The sequence below is a fragment of the Cryptococcus depauperatus genome, chromosome 5 (genome assembly GCF_001720195.1).
Source record: "Cryptococcus depauperatus CBS 7841 chromosome 5, complete sequence".
Lineage (NCBI taxonomy): Eukaryota > Fungi > Basidiomycota > Tremellomycetes > Tremellales > Cryptococcaceae > Cryptococcus > Cryptococcus depauperatus.
Window position 1 is genome coordinate 41,906 of NC_089472.1, and position 20,711 is coordinate 62,616.

At 43.6% G+C, this 20,711-nt stretch overlaps 9 protein-coding genes across 9 annotated transcripts; 5 read left to right on the forward strand and 4 right to left on the reverse strand.

Annotated features, from left to right (window-relative positions):
* Positions 1–431: 431 nt before the first annotated feature.
* On the forward strand, positions 432–1,431 carry L203_104164 (uncharacterized protein; the record flags this gene model as incomplete). The annotated part of the gene is made up of 5 exons (XM_066213552.1): positions 432–620; positions 694–803; positions 860–908; positions 966–1,038; positions 1,121–1,431. The coding sequence occupies 5 exons, from the start codon at positions 432–434 to the stop codon at positions 1,429–1,431; spliced, it is 732 nt and encodes a 243-aa protein (XP_066069649.1).
* A 614-nt stretch (positions 1,432–2,045) lies between these two features.
* On the reverse strand, positions 2,046–4,128 carry L203_104165 (uncharacterized protein; the record flags this gene model as incomplete). Its single annotated transcript, XM_066213553.1, has 5 exons — positions 2,046–2,403; positions 2,491–3,017; positions 3,069–3,390; positions 3,443–3,882; positions 3,931–4,128. The coding sequence occupies 5 exons, from the start codon at positions 4,126–4,128 to the stop codon at positions 2,046–2,048; spliced, it is 1,845 nt and encodes a 614-aa protein (XP_066069650.1).
* Positions 4,129–4,273: 145 nt separating this feature from the next.
* On the forward strand, positions 4,274–5,524 carry L203_104166 (uroporphyrinogen decarboxylase; the record flags this gene model as incomplete). The annotated part of the gene is made up of 3 exons (XM_066213554.1): positions 4,274–4,430; positions 4,484–4,989; positions 5,045–5,524. 3 exons carry the CDS (start codon positions 4,274–4,276, stop codon positions 5,522–5,524), a joined length of 1,143 nt encoding a protein of 380 aa, XP_066069651.1.
* A 199-nt stretch (positions 5,525–5,723) lies between these two features.
* Positions 5,724–6,274, reverse strand: L203_104167 (uncharacterized protein; the record flags this gene model as incomplete). The annotated part of the gene is made up of 3 exons (XM_066213555.1): positions 5,724–5,759; positions 5,865–6,118; positions 6,235–6,274. The coding sequence occupies 3 exons, from the start codon at positions 6,272–6,274 to the stop codon at positions 5,724–5,726; spliced, it is 330 nt and encodes a 109-aa protein (XP_066069652.1).
* Positions 6,275–6,616: 342 nt separating this feature from the next.
* L203_104168 (uncharacterized protein) lies at positions 6,617–9,669 on the reverse strand (the record flags this gene model as incomplete). Its single annotated transcript, XM_066213556.1, has 10 exons — positions 6,617–7,078; positions 7,142–8,088; positions 8,147–8,633; positions 8,689–8,805; positions 8,863–9,000; positions 9,046–9,169; positions 9,239–9,358; positions 9,411–9,481; positions 9,529–9,541; positions 9,593–9,669. 10 exons carry the CDS (start codon positions 9,667–9,669, stop codon positions 6,617–6,619), a joined length of 2,556 nt encoding a protein of 851 aa, XP_066069653.1.
* Positions 9,670–9,863: 194 nt separating this feature from the next.
* Positions 9,864–10,742, forward strand: L203_104169 (uncharacterized protein; the record flags this gene model as incomplete). The annotated part of the gene is made up of 6 exons (XM_066213557.1): positions 9,864–9,878; positions 9,925–10,023; positions 10,071–10,206; positions 10,286–10,440; positions 10,493–10,587; positions 10,679–10,742. The coding sequence occupies 6 exons, from the start codon at positions 9,864–9,866 to the stop codon at positions 10,740–10,742; spliced, it is 564 nt and encodes a 187-aa protein (XP_066069654.1).
* A 1,494-nt stretch (positions 10,743–12,236) lies between these two features.
* L203_104170 (uncharacterized protein) lies at positions 12,237–13,547 on the reverse strand (the record flags this gene model as incomplete). The annotated part of the gene is made up of 8 exons (XM_066213558.1): positions 12,237–12,504; positions 12,553–12,807; positions 12,851–12,906; positions 12,955–13,029; positions 13,112–13,158; positions 13,206–13,292; positions 13,341–13,397; positions 13,448–13,547. 8 exons carry the CDS (start codon positions 13,545–13,547, stop codon positions 12,237–12,239), a joined length of 945 nt encoding a protein of 314 aa, XP_066069655.1.
* A 389-nt stretch (positions 13,548–13,936) lies between these two features.
* On the forward strand, positions 13,937–16,158 carry L203_104171 (uncharacterized protein; the record flags this gene model as incomplete). Its single annotated transcript, XM_066213559.1, has 12 exons — positions 13,937–14,160; positions 14,222–14,257; positions 14,345–14,416; positions 14,481–14,627; positions 14,675–14,847; positions 14,895–15,150; positions 15,204–15,265; positions 15,310–15,361; positions 15,411–15,507; positions 15,565–15,795; positions 15,848–16,013; positions 16,127–16,158. The coding sequence occupies 12 exons, from the start codon at positions 13,937–13,939 to the stop codon at positions 16,156–16,158; spliced, it is 1,548 nt and encodes a 515-aa protein (XP_066069656.1).
* A 1,161-nt stretch (positions 16,159–17,319) lies between these two features.
* L203_104172 (uncharacterized protein) lies at positions 17,320–20,708 on the forward strand (the record flags this gene model as incomplete). The annotated part of the gene is made up of 9 exons (XM_066213560.1): positions 17,320–17,590; positions 17,637–17,724; positions 17,770–17,780; positions 17,827–18,495; positions 18,549–19,466; positions 19,514–19,550; positions 19,596–19,681; positions 19,873–20,098; positions 20,153–20,708. The coding sequence occupies 9 exons, from the start codon at positions 17,320–17,322 to the stop codon at positions 20,706–20,708; spliced, it is 2,862 nt and encodes a 953-aa protein (XP_066069657.1).
* Between the last annotated feature and the right edge of the window lie 3 nt (positions 20,709–20,711).

Genomic DNA, 20,711 nt, shown 5'->3' on the forward strand with positions numbered 1-20,711 from the left:
ATACACAGTCTACCTCCTGTTGCTGCTCGTTGCGGTTCAGCCTGTCGCCGTCGCAACCAGAATACTCTCCATTGACCCATAGCCTCTGTGTGATGTATCTATCCCCTCCCGCTGCATCCTTCCTATCTCTTGTGCCCATCCTTTCTTTTTGCTTACCATTTAGCTGTCACTGCATCACTCTTTATGTCTACCATTTCATCCTATCTATAATGGCTCTTCCACGTGGTAAAAAATTATTTGGCATACACTTTACGCACAGCCCCAAAGTGGGTGCCTTTTTATGGCTATAATTCATCTGGAGTTCACATTTGAGTTTCCTTTCTTACTTTCCACCTCTTTTCATTTTTATTTTACCTTTCGCATATCTCCGTTTATACTTAGACATTGCCCAACTACCGTCACTCTCTCAACCGCAACTGAATCTTTAGAAAATGTTCTCAAAGTCCATTCTTGCCATTGCCCTTTCTCCTCTTTTTGCTCGGGCCATCATCACTCCAACATCTCCAGACTCTTCGACTGTAGTTAAAGTTGGAGACACTATCAAAGCTCTTTGGACTGTCGACTCTGTTGATCGCTGGAACAATGTTCAAATCCAATTGATGACAGGATCGAATCTAGCTGTATGTTACCTGGCTTCTTTCTCATCTTGGATGTATGGAAATGAGCATGTCAAATTCTGACATTGTATCAAAGATGGTCCCCCTTGCCACTGTTGCTAGCGGCGTGGATGGTACAACTGCTTCTTCTTATTCTTTCAAGGCGCCAGACGTGTCTCCATACTCCAAAATCTACTTTCTGCAGTTGTAAGTGACTTGTGCAGTTTTGCTATACAACCGGGCGAGGTGTTGACTTATACTAGCACTAACGGAGGGAGCATGAGCAATACTACCTGGACAACTCGATTCACTGTACGCTGTCGCCAGTCTCATGCGCAGTAGTGACAAGAGAGCTGACGACATTTCCAGATAGCCAGCTCTGACGGATCAACTACTGAGCCAGAGCACTCAGACGTATCCAACGGCCAGACAGTACAATGGGGTATGTGTCGCAATTGTCGTTTACTGCTTTGGCTTCGTTTTGCTTGGCCGTTCGAGTTTCATACATTGACTACCCAATCTAGGAACTGGCTCGCTTCTCTCATCCGTCGACACCAACTCAACCAGCTCTTCCAATTCAAGCTCGAGCTCCTCTTTGACAAAAACTGGAGCTGTTTCCACCGCTTCAGTTAGTTCTGATGTTTCATCCACCCATGCTACCTCCTCGGAAAGCGGGTCTATGTCCGACGTCAAGACCCCGTCTACTGAGTCCAAGACTACGTCTAACACTACTTCGTCTGCCAAAGCCAACTCTTCTTCTCCCTCAGGCGCAGGTCGTCTAGAGATTGGGCTTTTCACACTCTTGACTGTTGTCGCAGTGGCTGCGACCATCTAGTTCAAGATGCAAGCTGTGTGAAGAAGATATGGACATTGGTTCTGTTACCGCGTTTTTGTTTTGTTTTCGATTTCCTACACTTCTTAAATGCAAAATTCAATATCAGTGATATCTTGGAATCATAACGACAATCTAGTGATAACTTTCAACCACTTTGGAAAACTCAATATCATCCTGCTTTCGGCAATGCATGAGCTTTTGACGATATGGTATCTGAATGTAGTTGTACCGTTGTCGTATGCATCCTTCTCGGCTGACATCCCCACCATCAATAACACTGCTCTTTCACGAAATGACACTTTCTCTCGCTCTACCGCTTGTGGCAAGAATCAGAGTGAAGCTGAGTGGTTTCACGTTTGAGGTCAATTTTCATTGAGTTGACAGCTGGTATGTGAAACCCAATGAGGATCGCACGTAAATGAGACATGGTAGTTAGTATCATATAAAAGTTATTTCAGTTCCATTTCATATAATCCCGAATCTTTTTTTGGTAAATTCTGTTATGAAAATAGAAGCATAGCATGAGGTTTTGTATTTCACCGCGACGAGCAAATTGTACACTATAAATCTCGTCGCTGCACAATCAAGTATGCATAATGGCAAATGCAATCGCGTTAAGCGTAATGCCTGAGGCTCCAAAGCAATACCATACCCTTTTGGTTCCCAACACCTAACCATTCTCCTCCACTAGAGAAACCTGTGCTTGTTACTCTGCCCAGTGGCGTATTTGGAGTTGGCCAATTTGAAAAGGCAGTTCCTGAAGGAAGATGGTATAATTTGAGCTGATCTTTTCTAGTTAAAGATGCAGAGCAGAGAATCTGCGAAGAAGGATGGAATGAGAGGGAAGTTATAGGTGTTGTGAGGTGTTCGAGAGACTTGATTGGTGATGGAGTGAGATGATATGGAATGGAAGTTGATTGTGCTGGAGACAACGACTGAGTCGAGTAGAGGGAGACGATGCCGGTCGTAGAACTACGTGAGGATCAGCAAGACTCTATGACCAACGAAGCGTTAAATGGTAAATTTTGTCGTGCTAGGAGCCAAAGGCTAGTGACATACCCGACGGCCGTATATTGCCCATCATTGCTTCTCTCAAGCACAACTCCTCCTAAAGCCCTGTCATCTCTCCAAGCGCCCTTGACTTGTCTCTCTCCAATATCCCAAATTTCGATATCGGCCCCATCTCTTCCACCTAATACACTTAGTTCTTTGCCATCAGAGCTGAAAACCAAATCGGTAATGGAACCTCCACGACCTGAACGAAGTTCAGCCACCACAGCGCCTGCTCCAGAATGGCCCCATTCCAGAACGGAAACAGCTCCTCTACGACCAGCTACAGCTAAAAGAGATCCATTGGGCGAAAAAGTATGTCGATGTAATGAATTCGGTGCAGAGCCAATTGTCTTGCTACCCCATAGATTCCGCGGGCTACGAATACATCGTTGCGCAGCAAGATCATAAGTATAATAGAATGGTCGGTTTCCTGTGAGGAGAAGAGATGTGCCGAGCGGATGGAAGGTGCTGCGGGAAAGAGGGAGAGAGGGAATATGTAACGTGAGGAGAGACAAATTTGAATGACCATCGACCTTCAGATGATTAGCACAAGACGAATGTTTGAGAAGAAAGATAGCACTCACGTTAAAAAATCGTATTCGACGATCACCACCAGCGACAGCCATAACAGACACGGTTTTGACAGGGTGCCATGCAAAGTCTACCACGCCTCCGTTTCCACCTTCTGCATCTCGCTTGCCGATAGTAGGATTTGCTTGGTTCGCATTCCTCATTCTCTTGAGGTCCAGGGTGCCCTGAGGTAAAGCTGCTTGTTGACCATGTATTATAGATGATATAGAGGGAGCAACGAATGATTTTGTGGAGGTAAGTAGGGAAGAAAGAGATGGGGTGCCAACAAATGAACGATTCTTCGACCATTCTGGTGGAGGATGAAGTGTTTCGAATCTTAAACATCTGTCAGCTTTAACATGTCCAACAGCACATACACAAGACTTGCTGTTCACGTAATCTACGTTCCAAATCTTTACCAACCACAACCTCGCTTGCATTGAGCTTGCGCTTTCCCCTCTCAATCTTTTTCAACCTTCTACTTTCACTAATGTCAACTCCCACAAGCTCATCTGCAGGATCATGCCATATTGGCTTTTTCTTGTTTCGGGACGATTCTTGTCTTGAAATCTCATCAAGGTCAATGATATCTTCCGGCACATGAATGGTCGGGCGATTCTTGCCATATTCCTCATCGTCCGAATCAACATGGCCATTGTTGTCAGATGAGGCAGAAGAAGAATCTGCTCGAAATTCGTTCATTCCCTCGGAAGTCTGTGAAGTGTCTGAATCAGACTCTGAATCGGATTCAAAGGTTTCTCCTGGAAGAGTGTCGCCTTTCAGATCAACTTGAAATTGAGAGGCTAGCGGTGCATCGACAACAAACAACTGACCTCGAGAAATTAGCCTTCTTCCTCAAGATCCAAACAAACATACGTCGCTATCATCAACATCACTCATACCATCTTGACTGTCATCATGAGCTGTAACCTTGACTCTTTTTTTACTTCTCCCAAAGAGAGCTTCTTCAAGCTCCAACTCTTCCTCATCCTTCTCCCATCCATGAACTATTTCCTTTCTCTCAATTGGTGCTTGGTTGACTGCTTTATGACTTTTTTTCTTGTTTCTTGCCATTTTTTGTATTATAAAAGCTGTAAAGTAATAGAATTTTCAAAGACAAATACACGTACCTGTCGGACATTGCTAAATCTCCGCCCTTCCACCTCTTTTTCTGAATTCTATTTTCATTATAAAATATCGATTTCAGTATTACCCAAGAATGAACTATAAGTTACCCAAACTCGATCTCATCAACACATGGAAGGACATTCAATTTCCTCCGCTCAATAATGACTTGTTGTTGAGGGCTGCAAAGGGCGAGGAGACAGAAAGAGCTCCAGTATGGGTTATGAGACAGGCTGGGAGGTATCTTCCTGGTGAATTTCAACTATATTCTGTCTACAAACCCTCGCTCATGTTGGACCTGTAGAATTTCTCCAACTTCGCAAAGATCACTCTTTCTTTGAGTGTTGTCAGACACCTAGCCTTGCATCGACTCTTACTCTTCAGCCAATCGACAGGTATCCACGTTTAGACGCATCTATCATCTTTTGTGACATTCTCGTCGTTCCGCAAGCTCTTGGGTTGGAGGTTCTTATGGAACCTTCCAAAGGCCCTGTATTGCCCCTGCCTCTTGTAACTCCAGAGGATTTAAAAAGGTTAAATAAAGACATTGATGTTCAGAAGGAGTTGGGATATGTTTTTGAGGCTATCACTCTCACTCGAAAAGGTTTAGATGGCCGTGTGCCTCTGATAGGTTTTTGTGGTGCGCCTTGGACGCTTATGGCTTACATGTGTGAGGGCGGAGGTAGCAAGACTTTTGAAAAAAGCAAAAGTTGGTTATACAAATATCCAGAGAGTAGTAAAGAGTTGCTTCATCGAATCGCTGAAGTGTGTGCCGATCTACTCATTGGTCAGGTATTAGCTGGAGCCCAGGTAACGTGTTGTTTGGTTTATTGTGTTGTTTCGTGGTGTCTGATTTTCTCTGTAGATGCTCCAAGTATTTGACTCTTGGGCTGGTGAACTTACTCCTCATCAATTCATACAATTTGCTCTTCCACCTCTCTTGCATATCTCCCACAAAGTCAAATCTATCCTTTCTTCTCTCGGCCACCCTGGTGTTGCTATTACTCTTTTTGCAAAAGGGGCGAATGCCCCTAGTACTCTTCGTCAACTGGCCGATCCATCCATCACTGGTTATGACACTTTAGGCCTCGATTGGACGATTGATCCTGTTGAAGCTCGAGAATATGTGGGCAGAAAAGTAAATTTACAAGGCAATTTTGACCCCTGTATCCTCTATGGTGGTAAAGAAGGCATTGAAGCTGAAGTGAAGCGATTAAGCGCCAGATGGCTGGAAGCTGGAGGAGGATGGATTGCAAATCTCGGACATGGCATAACTCCCAACGTAAAAGTCGAGGATATGGGGTGGTTTTTGGAGTGTGTACACAAGTATTCGAAGAGAACGTAACGATGTCAATACCAAAGCTTATCGTCAGAGGCATAGTTGGAAGCCGTATTGTTACGTCGTTGTGCCACTTCGACTTGGCCTATTAAACAAAACTAAGCCTCAAGCCTCAGTTCTTGAGGTTGAATTTATTGCTGCAATTGAAAGTCTTAGACATCATTTTAGATATGAATATGCATACACTCAATCGCACACTGAGCGTCTAAGGTTTTGATCGAATGTCAGTCGCACCACCGCTCTATGAGTCTCTGTCAGCTTCGTGCTAACCTCCTCAGTCTCATCTCGCATTAAATCTCTTTCATACTTTTGATGGTGCCGTGGCTGCAAATCAAACAAGACGTACCATAACAGCTTCTATTTCCCTCTCAGTAACATCCTTGGGCACCCATAGATATCCAGGCGCTTCCCAAAAGTTCTCAAAGTCTACTCTTTTTCCGGTTGGTTTGAATTCGTCTTCAGGCCTCAATGCCAATCCGTTTGGTGATGTAGAAGATGAATTGATTGAAGATGAGCTAGATTTGAGTTTGGCAAGAAAACTAGGAAAAGAATCTTTAACGTCTTTGGGGGCATATGGATGAGGGCTAGAATTGTGTGGTGCTATAAGTTCTCTGTCAGCCTCATACAATTAACAGCTCGTTTTTTCTTGTTTGGATACCGTCATAATGGAAGATGACTATTCTGAGCAGACTGTCAGTTTATGATGCGCAACATACACTGAGGAATGTTTTTTCTGGATCCCAGGAACTTGATCATGGGCTTGTAATGCGTTGCTCTAAGTACCAGAGTTTGCCTCATCTTAGAAATGGCGATTTAATTTGGGATAGAAAGAAAGCCAAGTTATGAGGAGATGAATAATAAGAGTGTTGTACCAAAAATCGGAGGCGGATATGTCCACCTACCTTTTATTGATCCCATCACCAAAATCTTTCATTGCGACTTCCAAGTTTTCAGTTATTAAAAAAAAATTAATTACAAGGTTTATGCAAGATGCACTATACATCAAGAGCGCTATCATACATGTTACAACATTCGAATCTTTTTGATCCACTAGACCCCTTCTCTAAGAGCTCAGATGCTAGCAATTACTTTCACAAACTACCGCCTCACACCAAATCGATATTTTTCAAGCTTTCCTAACGTTTTTCCAATGCTTAACTCGACTTCTGTGTCTTTGTTCTCATTCAAAGAAGCATTGAGCGTCCATCTTGAAGTTACACTGGACGGGGCAGCTGCGAGTAATAGCGGCGATGAATCAAAGGTCCCAATGTCATCATGACAGTTCTCGTCCTCATCACTAGTCCATTTCGCTCGACTTGGGTCTTCAGAAATTTCTTGTTCATTACTTGTCACAGTTTTAGCATTTTGCAATGTAGATAATGCTTGTTTTGAAGTCAATTCTTTCACAGGATAGATACCGGACGTTGATTGAGGTAAGTTTGGTGGACGAGTTTTGAGTGCTCTGGGTGCAGATATATTCCGAGATGATGCACAGAGATGAGCTTTTGTCAACCCAGACCTTGATGTTTCATTCTCAACAGCATCTGATGTGGGAGAGGACTAACCGCAGACGGAAATTAGTACAATTTCTACGTTAGTACGGAAAAGATACGCTGCACGTACACTCTGCCCTTCCGTTCGTACTCTGAAAGCATATTTCATTTTCCAACTATTTGCCATAGACCTTGCCTTTTCCCTTCTTCTTTCCTCATTCTCATCATCCTCATATTCGTCGCCGCTCTTCATTGAACCCCTTCTACTTTTCTTCACTGGCATTGAACGTTTTCTATTTTGGGTCGCTGTTTGATACGACGGCGTGGTTAATTCTTCTTCTTGTGGTGTATCACTACTAAATTCCTTAACTTTTGACATTAATTTTGTCCTGACTCCCTCATGTATCAGATGCGATTGACTATCGAACGTAGAAGAGATTATTTGCGACGACGATGAGAGTGTCGTCAGATTTGTTGGAGCTGGGACCAGAATCCTGCTAACTGTCATACTGCTTTCTATTTCAACATCAAACCGGTCTGATGGCGAACGACAAGTGGAGGCTGAGAGGTTAGTTTTTTTGATGGTTTCTGCAACACCTTGTTTTTGATACTCTGCATTCCAAGTCTTCTCGCAAGAAACTTCTCGGCCTAGTGGCGAAGAGACAGGCGGGCTAGATAAGATAGGTCCTGGAGAAGTGAGATACTCCAGCGTACCGACACAACTCTTGACCGACGAAGTTTCATCTTTGAGAGATGATATAGCCGGTGAGAGAGAACGAGACATCGCATCGGGCGGTTCGGAAAGCTGTGTGGCATCAAGGCCATTCTCAGCCGCTTCTCTTCCATCCTTTTCATGTTGTTCAGAATTACTCTCCCATTTCAAGGTTCTATCAATGTCAAGCTCAGGCGTGGGACTTTTTTTGAAGAATTTTGACTTTATCCACTTCACCTCAATCTCTGGAGACTTCACCTGTTCAGGACGAGACGAAGCATTCCGATGGACTTGGCGGGACAGCCTAGATGGACCAGAGGTAGTTCTGGCCAGTCTTGGGAGAGATTTTTTTGGTAACTTTGAACCTAGCATTGGCGACGCAATTAGCAATGGTCTTTAAAAAGAGATCTGTGGAACACTTACGGACCACAAATGCATCCATTGGACCTTCTGAGCCATACTTTCGTAAAGGAGTTGACGCTCTCGAGATTCCGCTTACGCTACTAGTCTCAAGGTCCTTACTCTTACCAACTTTTCGTCCTTGGAAATTAGGCCACCAGTCCTTCATAGAGGATCTCTTTTCTGGACATATCTCACCTCTTGCCATACCTTGAGCGATTTCCCCTTCAACATCTTCTCCTATCCATCTTTCTCCCTCGTCGCAAAGTCCACCTTCTGGTATGGGGGTTAGCGGCACCAGTCGACCTAAAGATGGACTATAAACTCTTTGATGTAGGAATGTAAGCTCAGCAAGATTAAAAGAGGGTAGATAGTCTGACGGAACAGGAGTGCCCTCCAAACGAAGGTGCTGAAGTAGTTTTTCAATAGTGTTGAAACGACGCATAAGACGATGAGCGGTCTTTATACCTATACCAGGCAATGATTCCAAGTAATCGCATCCAGAAAGCATCTAAAACATTTGAGTTTTCCTTTAAGTCGACAGTAAAAGTCATAGTAACACTTACAGCCATTCGCCGGAACTGGAGATCTGTCCAACCATGCATGGGGAATTCCCGAACAAGGGCCAGACGATCGCGTTGGATCCAAACACACTGACCATTATGATCTAATTTGAAAACAACCTGGATGGTCGCTAGATCAGCACTTGTTGTGAAAGGTTATCAAATACGCTTGTTTACTAATTTGCATCCAAAAACGAGAAGATCTGAATCCTCAGTGATAATCCCATCGACATACCCTTCTCGCTCGAGGAAACACAGCTGAGCATCGGCTTCGTATGGTGCAACTACGTAATCAACGTTTTCTGCTCTCAGTGCCTAGCAATTGGATTTATCAGCGGTGTTAACGTAATGTAAACATACTTTAATAAGCTGATAAGCCATTTCTGGACAGACGTCAACACAACGCGTATAGGCTTCTTTTGCTTCCTTGCTCCTCCCTTGAGATTCTAAAGCTTTAGCTTTTTCAAGGTTTTCGGCTCTCGACCTATGAGTTATCAACATCATTATTAATCTTTTTAAGAGGAGACGGCTGTGAAAGTCCAATGGAACCTACCTAGCTCTGGACACTTCAGTTCCTCGTTTCGCAGGTAATGGCCCGCCGTCAAACACCATAAAAGGCTCTACACCGTGGTGCCGCAAAAATCGAATTTTGTACATTGCATAATCAACATACCTATTCACGAAAAAGTTGGCTTGACGCGTTTGGCTTCTGACTAGCAACTCACTTGTGGGTTTCGCGACCTTTAACCAAATCTTCAGCACACCCAAAAGCGCCTTTGTGGAGCCATACATAGGCCTGTGCAACATTACAACAAGTCATCACTCGGAGTTGGCTATACGCACATCTACCGCTAACCTTTGATGCGCTTGTCAGTAAACATATGCGTCGGCTCTTACTTAGACCCACTTTTTCCCTTCAAAATGCGAGACATGGCCTTCCACCTGAGCTTCTTTTAGCAGAGGAAGAAGCCCAGATATACCCATTCTGTTTATTGGGTTGTGGCCACTGCCGAGAAATGTAAAGTTGAAAATGTAAAAGCAAGACGCGTAGAAATACTATCCTGCGTCTGTTACGTAATATGTTACGGATCAGTGACGTTGACATCTCCATTTTAATTCTATTTATCAATAGATCTTAATTTAACATTTATATTGAATTGAATTGAATCTCTTTCATCATGTCTCTTCCCCATGTAAGCTAAACTTTACCCTTCTTGGACTTCGATAACCGCGATATAGTCTGCTTATGACCCTCGCCGTGTATTTCGGTTCAACCTGCCTCACTTTGAACTGGGCCCAAAGTCCCGCGCCGTGGGCACCTACTTGTCTGGAGGTCTTGTATGTGAAACGGGTTTAACAATAGGCTTGATGCTAACTAGCATCAGTTTGCTCTCTCCTATTTTATCTTATTTGACGCATGTACACTCTCAAAGCATGCCAAGCCACCGGCAGATGCTCCTTACGATGTCGTCCCAGTCCACATATCTTTTGTGGACTGGGTTCCTGCCATTATATCCACTCGTGAGTCTCTTGCTCACATCCCACATGCCCGCTTTGTCAGTCAATGCTTGACTTTATGCTTACAGCAAATCCCTTACAGTCGGATTCATCATAACCTCCCTTCTCGACAAATCTCATTTATCCTCAGCCTTCTCTTCTGACCCATGGGCGTCCGAAGGGTCTGCAGCATGGCGAGCTAGAATAGTTTTATTCATTGGGGTAGCAATGATGGCGGGTGGTCTGGCTGGCAGTCTTGTACGTCCAATTGCCTTGTATTGACAAGGATAGCAAACTGATGCCGTCAAAGTGTGTGTTGATATTGAAGTACATGGCTCCTGAATATACCGGTTACATCTATTATGGAGGCGCAAACGTAGCTACAAATGTTGGAATAATGATTTCGTGAGTCATCTTTTGCCCCTTCCGCACTTTCAGCTATTGTTTTTTATATCAAGATCTATTAATGTATAAGGCGAATGCTGATGTTGCGCAGCGCAATGATCCTTTGGATTTCGCAATCAGGAAGCGACGAGTATGAGTACCAGCTCACAGTTTGAGAATTGTGATATTGTAAATGTTCAAACTCAAATCACTTTTCTCGATGTACAATGAGTCAAGGATGTGTGGGAAAAGTAACAAGTATAGAATGAACAGACATCGTTGGTGTTACCTTAGGTTGTGATCTGCTCGTAGAAAGCCCATTATGGCGCGACTTTACAATAGAGCCTGAATCTTGACTACATTGTACACAGCCGTCCAGCTTTCACAACATCCGCATCTCTAAACTTATTAAAGCATTTTTTTCTTTTCTGAACCTGCTTCTTCTTGCAGATGATTTTGTCGATTGAATCAGATTTTGATCTGCCTCCAGCTGTGAGCATCATGGCTGGTTGGATATTGAGTCTTGATTCAGCTCTAGAGGTGTCTTTCAACTTGTTCCAATATCCCATGGATGATCCATACTCCACATCCTCATCTCTAGACTTTGAAATTTATGTAATGCTCATGTCTTTAGAGGTACAATGACAAGTCTAATCGTATAGTGTACAACTGTCCAACTGGCAAACTCCCTTGATCAACTCTGTTTTAACCCAAATCCAACAAACTTGTGCCTTGAGAGATTAGCTGGCCTTCTCGTTACTAACGATTATCCTGCTATTGTCTCTACTCGAATGCAAAAGTGTCTGTCTTGAATAGTTTTTGATCAAATAAGTGCTTTTGTGAACTTTCATGGTCAGAAATTGTGAAATACACCTGGATAATTCTGCATCTCCAACTTTGTTATGCTTGGTTTTTTACAATCCAGCTTATATATTCCTACTACATAGTACAAATTGAGATATTTCAAGATTATTCCTGTTGTGTTACAAGATGTTAGACTACAGGTGGCTGTCATAACCTTGGAATTATTCCATGGAATATAGTGTCAGAACCTTGGAACTATGACATGGAATATAGCCAATAAATAATAATGCAACGTAGATTGCATTATTGTGACCTTTTAGTACAGAGCGTGGATATTAATTATTGGTAATATTCATGACATATAGGCAATAAATACGAATGCAACTCGGATCGCATTATTGTGACCTTTTGGTACAGAGCGTGGATTTTAATTATTGCTATTATTCATGACAATGGCTCATTTCTTCCTACTAATCTTTACAGCTTGCAGGTAAAGGCTATTATGACAGTATGTATGATAGGGAGTGATGTTCTAAGATATTTTAACTTTTACCGATAGACATTTCTTCTATCTGTCACTTTTGTAAAGAAAGAAACATTTTACGAACAGTTGAAGAATTAGTATATGTTAACCACTACCAGCCTTTTGTCGCTTGCGCCGTGATACTTGTTAGATTTTCAGTCTGGCATATCACGTTGTTGCTGTACATATTAACCTGTTGGAAATGCAGTAATAAGAGCAAAAGAGAAACGGATTTCTATCTCAGGGTATGCCTCTTGTAATCGTGCTCGAGGCAGATGCAAGAATAGTCAATATATTATTGGGTAATCATCACCCGGTTACATCTTCTTTCCAGTCTCATCGACTAGTGCCCATCGTGCCTCACTGCTTCTCTTCTCTCCTCCTCAACCCTCTCCACGTCTTCTTCCAGCCTGATTCTCCCTTGTCTCTCCAAACTCCTTTTCCACGCCATACCTACAATCAAGGTGATGGGGTGCAAAGCCAAACACGCAAAGATAGTTATCAATAGGGGTGTTGGTTTCGGGAGGGCGGTGGTTGGAAGAGTGGGATTAGTGCGTGGGGAGGAAAACAAAAGAGAGAGGAGAAGGTAGATTGAGGCAGCAGTGAGTAGACTATGCAGCGTAAGTAGAAGAATCCGACGGTTAGAGAAGGAAACATACTAGAACCGTTTGGCGCCAGCCCATAGTGCCGAAACAACATTGACACCTGCAACACACCCGACAGCTTGCCAGGTATACTTGCCCCACTTCGTCTCATCTTTGATAATCCACCCCAGAGAGATGAAGCCAGAGTGCAGCCAATCAAGCTGGAAGAGAATGGCAAGTAGCATTGTAATAGGCGTATGAATGAATATCGCATCTATAGGGTGCTTAAGCGTAGGGGGGTAGAAGAGAAGCGTGATGTGGATCGATAGACTGAGAAAAGTCAAAAGCTGTTTCAACAGTATAGATTGCTCACATGTTTATAGCATTGAGAAGAAGAATGATTTCAGCACCGATGAAAAACTGTAGAGTCTATCGCAATGTTAGTCCATTGCTTTCACAACAATAATAAAGGCTCACAAAGAACACCGCCCAGATAGCTTGAAGCCAATTAGCAATTGCAAACCGCAAGCCAACCCCATGAACAAGCATGTTCTATTTTCGAAGCTGTTAGTTTCTGTGCTCCACTATTTTGCCACCGATATTGGGTGTAAGTAGTGAGCCCGAGAGAATGTACCTTGGTTACCTCCTTCCTGGCAGTCAAGAGAACAAGACAGAACCCGACTAGGCAAATCATCAGCATAAGAAACCAAGAAACAGATCGCGCACACCTTCAAGAATAAACAATAGAGCCCAGTAAAGCTCAATCATAAATACGTTGGGCGTAAGTAGTGTGGGATAGAGGGCATTGATGCCGGCTTCGCCATCCCATTAGACATACACCTTTCGTCATTGCAGACACATACCCAGCCCAGGCTTGAGAGCCAAGGCGCAGACCAAATTCGTCCCCGCCGCTACAAGCACTCCACAAAGAGTTAGCCTCTGCCACATCCTCCAACTAATATCTACCTACCCGAAATAGGCACAGCAATCTGCAGCCTAACCAGCTTCATGGACTGCCTGAATTGGGCTTGAGATATCATTTCGCCTGGGAATGAATCGTAACTCGACATGTTGATGATTTAGTTGAAGAAATGGAAATGTGAAAGACAAAATGGAACGGCCGTACAATTCTCTACGTCATAGCAGCAAAATCACGTGACCTCAATGTCTGTCGGTCCATCCCTGTCATCGCGACTGATATAACAATTGTTGATTAGAAATACATCTCTAATACAACTAACAACATCTTCTATTACCATAATTACCCATTTCAAGTACATTTAATCTGATGCGTTGCACACCCTTGCATGCATGGCAAGATGTCGCCACAAAGTGACAGATTTCAGCGGATTCCATTATCCTTGGCACCCTCCTTTGAGCTGTGTAATCCATTTACTTTGACTTTTGGATCAATTTCATTTCATTCTTTTCTTTTCATTCTGTCTTGACTTTCTGCAAAATGTCTGATTACAGCGACGAGGGATACTATGAAGAGCGCGACTCTGGCTTGAACGAGGATCGCTATTCAGAGCCACGTTCTCCAGCACGCAGTGACCACAAGTCCAGCTCATCCAGCGACAGTAGCAGTGAAAGAAGCCGCCATTCACGTTCTGGTTCTGAGAAAAGCTACCGAGGGCAAGAGGAAGAAAAGTATGGCCGAGGTCGCCAAGAGTTCTCCGAGGGGTACGCATTTAAACTTCTCCAGGGTGAGGCTGGGTTAGCTAATGACAACGTGTATATTTAGTTTGGGAGGACTTGGCAATGCAGCTGCCATAGGAATGCAAGTTTTGTCTTCTTGTTTATTTATTCGCCGATATTGAGAGATGTGTTGTGAATGTTGTCGATGGAGACTAACACAGCCATGTAGGGTCACCGGTATGATGGGTAATCTTATGGGCGGCGGAGGTGGACATGGTCAGAACCGGGCTGCAGATACTGGGTATCGTGGGCAGAATGGGGGCAACCAGTATGTTTTGTTGGGTTATGTTGATGCTTATGTGCAGATACGCGGATGGATATGGTGGATATCCTCAGAACAATTGCAATCACAATCAGAACCAAGACTACCAACAAGGCTATGGCAACAATGGGTATAGAGAAGCAGGTTATGATTATCCCACCGGCCCACCTCCTCAGCAGTATGAGCCTACGTAAGTCGCATAAAACCTTCGATTTCGGTTTACTGATGAATTGGCAGAGCCGCTGGATATGTAGCTCCTGCCCCTTTCAATGCTCAACAGCCTCATCCCTACCCCAATGCCAATTATAATTACGGTGATAGTGGACAGCGCAAAGTTCAGCATTACGGTCCACAATTTACAGATCCTAAGACTGGCGAAGTTGCGCAGGCCTATTTTGAATACTCCCAGTGTATGTTTGTTGGTCAGAATGAGTTCATATTGCTCACTTGGTTCTAGGTGTCGGCAAACGCAAGGCTCTTCTCATCGGTGTCAACTACTTTGGCTCCTCTGCTGAGCTTGCTGGATGTATCAATGATGTACATAACGTTCAAAAATTCATTACTGCCAATTATGGTTACCGTCCAGAAAACATTGTCATTCTGACAGATGACATGAACGATCCTCGGACAATGCCTACTCGGGATAACATCATCCGAGCAATGAAATGGTTGGTCAGCGGCGCTGAGAGGGACGATGCCTTGTTCTTCCACTAGTACGTCATGACAATGCCCACCCAATGATTCGGTTGAGTAACCAGAACGGTAGCTCGGGCCACGGAACACAGACAGAAGACGTCAACGGTGATGAGGTAGATGATGACGATGAAGGTGTGTATAGTGAATTGTTTTGAAAAATAACCTACCTTTTCCAGCAATCTGTCCGGTCGATTATGAATCTGCTGGCCTTCTGATTGATGATGATATGTGAGCCTTTGTTTGGATGACAAAGAGTGTGTGTATTGATGAAGAACAGTCACGAACTTCTTGTAACTCCTCTTCCAGCTGGCTGTAGGTTGACAGCAATCTTTGACTCTTGCCACAGTGCCACTGTCATGGATCTACCTTATGTCGTACGTATATCCTAGTTCAGCTAGATGATTGATATTCACTGTCGGCTTTGAATGCAGTACTCTATCAACGGTACCATAAAAGAACCGGATCTTATGGCTGAAGCATCTCAAGGTCTCTTGTCTACAGGCATGGACATTTTGAAAGGAGACACCGGCGGAATTATGTCATCTCTCTTTGGTGCTGCTAAACAAGTTTGGGAAGCGAAGCAGGCAGACGAAAAGACAAAACAGACGAAAACCAGTCCTGCAGATGTTATCATGTGGGCCGGATGCCGTGATGACCAGACTGTACGTTTCCTTGTTCCTCTCTTACAAAAGCTGTTGGCTGATTGTGTTACAGAGTGCTGATACCCAAGAAGCGGGTAAGGCCACAGGAGCTATGTCATATGCTTTTATCGCAGCTCTCAACAAAAATCCGCAACAGACTTATATTCAATTGCTCAACTCTATCAGAGAAGAGATGAAGGGTAAATATACCCAAAAACCGCAGTTAAGCGCTTGTCACCGTAAGTCTGAATCACATTTTCGACGATGCTATTGAAGACGACCGTTACGACCAAAGTCACCTCTGAATCTTCTTTGCCCCAAATGTCAATAACTGACGGCTGTATTATCATAGCAATTGACACAAGCTTAATGTTTGTTGCTTAGAAGCCTATTGAGCATTGTCAAGAAGAGAGCTTTATTTATTTAAAAGAATGGAGGATTGGCTATTGGCAAACGAACAGATGAAGCCATAGATGTACTTGATTTGATGTATATCTTGACAGTACAACAGGAAAAGCCCAATGTTTGTTATGAAAGTGTGTATTGAGACCTAAGAATATACAAAAAAACGTAGTTTAGGAGAGACACATTGATAAGCAAGTATCTAGCGATTTGTCTGATCTACTGTATACGACTAAAACCTTGTCATGTGTCGCTAAATGGCAAGAAACAATGGTTACAAATGAACCAATTACAATACTTAGTTGTCGTTCTTGAGCTCTCTATTTGCCAGGGCCAACGTTTCTATTGATCCAAAATACCCTCCCTCTTTCTCTGTTAAGCTTACCAACCACCAATTCTACCTCCTTCCAGCCACATTTCCTCAGACCCATCGAATATCCCTCCTTCTTCCTTGTCCGTTGAAAACGTCTCGATCTGATATACAAATGCGTGAGCGTAGTTGAGGATGGCAGACGAAGCTGTATTATTCGAAATGCAGCGCTGAGCAAGAAAAAACCAATGTGAAACAACAGAATGCGTTAGGAGACTTACAATATGTGTAAACAAATCGCCTCGTCCCAAACCTGTTGCACCAAGATGTTTAAGAAGATTAGAATGTACGAATAACGGTGGCGGTTTGCATTTCGGACTAACTCCAAACGGTATATCCAGCATCCTCCATGCCCATCTGAACGTATCTTTATCCCCGCCGCACATGTGAAACCAGAAGTCTCGTTCTCACATCACCCCTGCAGTAATGATCAATGCTGCAAGGTTGATCCATTGTTACCGCTTTTAGAGAGTACAACTTGACCTGATTCAAAAGTGAATAGATCAAGGGAACACCTTGTCATAACGTTGGAATGATTGCATGGAATATAGGCAATAAATAGGAATGCAACTCGGATTGCATTATTGTGACCTTTTCGTACAGAGTGTGCATTCTAATTACGAGTATTATTCATGACAGCTTATTCACAATAAAGAACCTCCACTTCATTGCGAGCCTATTTTATTGTTGCAGATACCTAAATAGGCGTCCCAATCAACTAAGACCTACAATCTCTTTACTGTATTTTTATCTTTTTCTAAACCACTACAAAAATGACAACAAATCTTTATGCAATTGCAGGACCATCTAATTCATCATCAAATCGCTCGTCGCCTTCACCATCTGAGCATCCATCACCTCTCAAAACGCTTGCAACTCTGCCGCCAAACTCCTCCCTTGCAATAACAAAACCAGGTCTCAGCGTAGAAGAGAATGGAGAGATACTAAAAGTACCTGCTTTCCTCAACAAACTATACACAATGGTCAGCGATCCGGAAGTAGACGAGCTTATCTACTGGGGCAAGAATGGTGACTCGTTCTTTGGTGGGTCAGATTTCATGTGAAAAATTCAATCTAATGTAGCAGTTAGTACCCAATGCTGAGCATTTTGGAAGGGAATTGCTGCCTAGATGGTTTAAACATTCAAATTTTTCCAGCTTTGTTCGTCAATTGAATATGTAAGTTTTCGTGTTATCTATGAACTCAAGTTGATATTCTCGCAGGTACGGTTTTCGTAAGTTTCGTTGGGCGGAAAATGTGAAAAGGCCAATGTTATGTAGATAAAGTACCTCACCTTCAATCTGGAGCACTCAAAAATGAGACGCCTCTAGAACTATGGGAATTCGCTAATCCTTATTTCAAGCGTAATCAACCACAGCTGCTTGCAAAGGTCACTCGTAAAAACAACCGGCCTCCTTCTGGTTTACCAGGTGCAGTCAACACTCGATCAGCATCTACAACCCAAGCATCGACATCTACGGATATGAGCAAAACAGCGGTGGGCGGAAAATATTTAATCACTGACGGGACGTCGGAAGGTGAAGCCGGACAGCTCATTCCAGGAGGTAACGTCGATTTACAAGCAATTCATAGCGGTATTGCTGCAATTCGCCAAACTCAGGCCAATATCTCAACCGACCTCCGCAAGCTTCAAGCATCCAACGAGGCTCTCTGGAGACAGGCATATGAAACCCAGGAAAAGCAACGTAAGCATGAAGAAACAATTGATCTCATTGTTTCTTTTCTGGAGCGGTTATTTGGTACCGAAGGCGAAGGCTTAAAAGGCCTGAAAGAGGCAATGAGACGAGGGGTAGGTGGACGGCCTAAAGAAGGGAGCCACGAAGAAGAGGATCTAGGGACTGGAAGTGCTAAGAAACGAAGGAGAGTGGGATTGGACAGAATGATTGAAGGTAAAGCGGACGAGGATGATGACCAGTTGGTTGAAATTAGTCGGTCCTGATACTGGTAATATTGATTGGTGCTCATACGATGGTTTAATCAGGCTCACAGTACCCACGCCCATCACACTCATCTCGTTCGCTCTCAGAGGAGACCCGCTTCCAGACTCTTCCTTCTGAGGATTCACCGCTACCTTCCCTACAGCAATCATCAGTCACGCCGTACAGTCTCAATGACAACAAAAATGATCTTACTTTGGGCACCAATGCTCCTCCCTTATCAAATACTGACCATCTTCTTCCAACTTCATCCAACGCCCTGGCTCCTTACGGGGCTTATCAACATCAACCTCTTCTTAGTCCTGGAAGCGCGGAAAGTGCGGCAGCGGCATACAATATAGATCCTAGTCTATTGCAAACCACCATTGGTCAACTTTTACAGAATCCAGCTGCCGCACAAATGTTCTTGAATTCACTCTCCTCATCGACACAAGGCCAAGCCCTTAGCCTTATGTCTACCCCTCGGCGATCTGGTAATACATTCGCGAATAACTCTAGTGGGTTGTCTGATGGTATAGGTATTGAGATGGGGGATCGCGACGACCCAACTCTTGCTCTCTTCTCTCCACTACCCCATACTCCCTCTAACAACCAAACATTGCCGTCCCAACCTGAGCTCTTGCAACAAAATCCTGACTTTTTCAATTCGTATCAGTGTGCAAACAATGTCTCCAGAGAAGCAGATATCTTGCAAGAAGGTATCGATGACCTTGTGCGCTCGATGGGCCTGAATCTGCCTATTGATAGTCATACTGGCGTAAGCTCGAATTCTGATCCGAGCACCGTGCCTGTGGGAATGGAGGAAGGGATAAAGGGCGAGAGTGATTTCAACATGGATGAATTTTTCGAAGGGCTAGCAAAAGATGATGTAACAACGATACCGGGAGAGCTAATACCTGGGAGTGCTCTACAGAGCATAGACGCGAGAGAGGTGGACCTCAAGAGTAAAGAGGAAGATCAAGGTGTCCACAGCAAGGAGAACAGCAAACTCGACAATGATGTCTTGAAGAAATCAGAGGGTCTCAGGTCTTGAGATGTTTGTATGAGTAAGTTTAATTATCTTATTGGAAGGACTTTGCTGAGTTTTGAAGGACAATTGCCGGCGTTGGTGGCAAGGCTGTAGAGTATGGAGAGATCCGTCATATTGCTTTACAAAACAAGTGTATCATAGAATCCTGTAAATGTCCTGGATGTTCCATCCCAAGTACATTGCCATGTAGATAATAGATTGTTTGCAATATTCCAATAACATATTACAAATGTTTATTATGACATCACTGGTAGTAACCTATTCATCTCCTTCATTTTTCTTTCTCTCTTTTTTTTACATCTTTTTACATTCCATTATGCCAATATCACACACCCAAGCTCACCATATCTTCAAGAATTATCGGCCATTACTTCTCTCATTGGGATTCTCTGCTGTTCTTCCTCTCCGCTCTTCATCGTTTTTCAGCAGCACATCTAAGTCAATGTCGGACGCAGAATGTACAAAGTATCTTTTCAGAAAACCAAGTTCAGCGGCACCAAGGGAGAGCCCTTGGCCATTAATATTCTTGAGAGCAAGAGGATTGGGAGGAGAGGAAGATGGAGAGTGAGTTTCTGCTCTCTTTTTGCCTTTTGAGATGCACCTATTGATAAATTCAAGGTGGAGAGATTGGTCAGGCATGTTTGCAGAAAAAGGTTATACTGCCATTGAAATAGATATTACGGCTCCACTCTCTTCTGAAAATACTTTTGTGCAGATGTCTATGGCCCTCTCCTCCCAAATTCGTCTCTCTGCTATCCCCTTCCCACCCATCATTATTGCCCAAGGAAAATCGACTCTTCTTGCCCAAGCTTATATCGAAGATTTTCCTGCCAGTGGCTTGGTCCTTCTTGATCCCCTTCCAGATGATGATACCCGGGATGCGAGAACGAAGAAGATAGGGAGTGAAAATGGATGGCAATGGCCAAAGTTCAAATACGAGCCCCTTTTCCCAATCTTGCTCATCACTTCAGCAGAACGTATGAATGAGCTATCGACGAGCAATAGGTTGGTCAGGGAATATGCAGAGAATGATCTACATAAGAGCGTTTGGGCAATGCGAAAAGCTGACAAGGGAAAAAGTGTGAACCTGATCGTGACAGATGACTTGAAAGAGGAGTTGGATGAAAAGGCAAGAATAGAGGTAGAACGGTGGATGGATAGAAATGGATTCTAGATG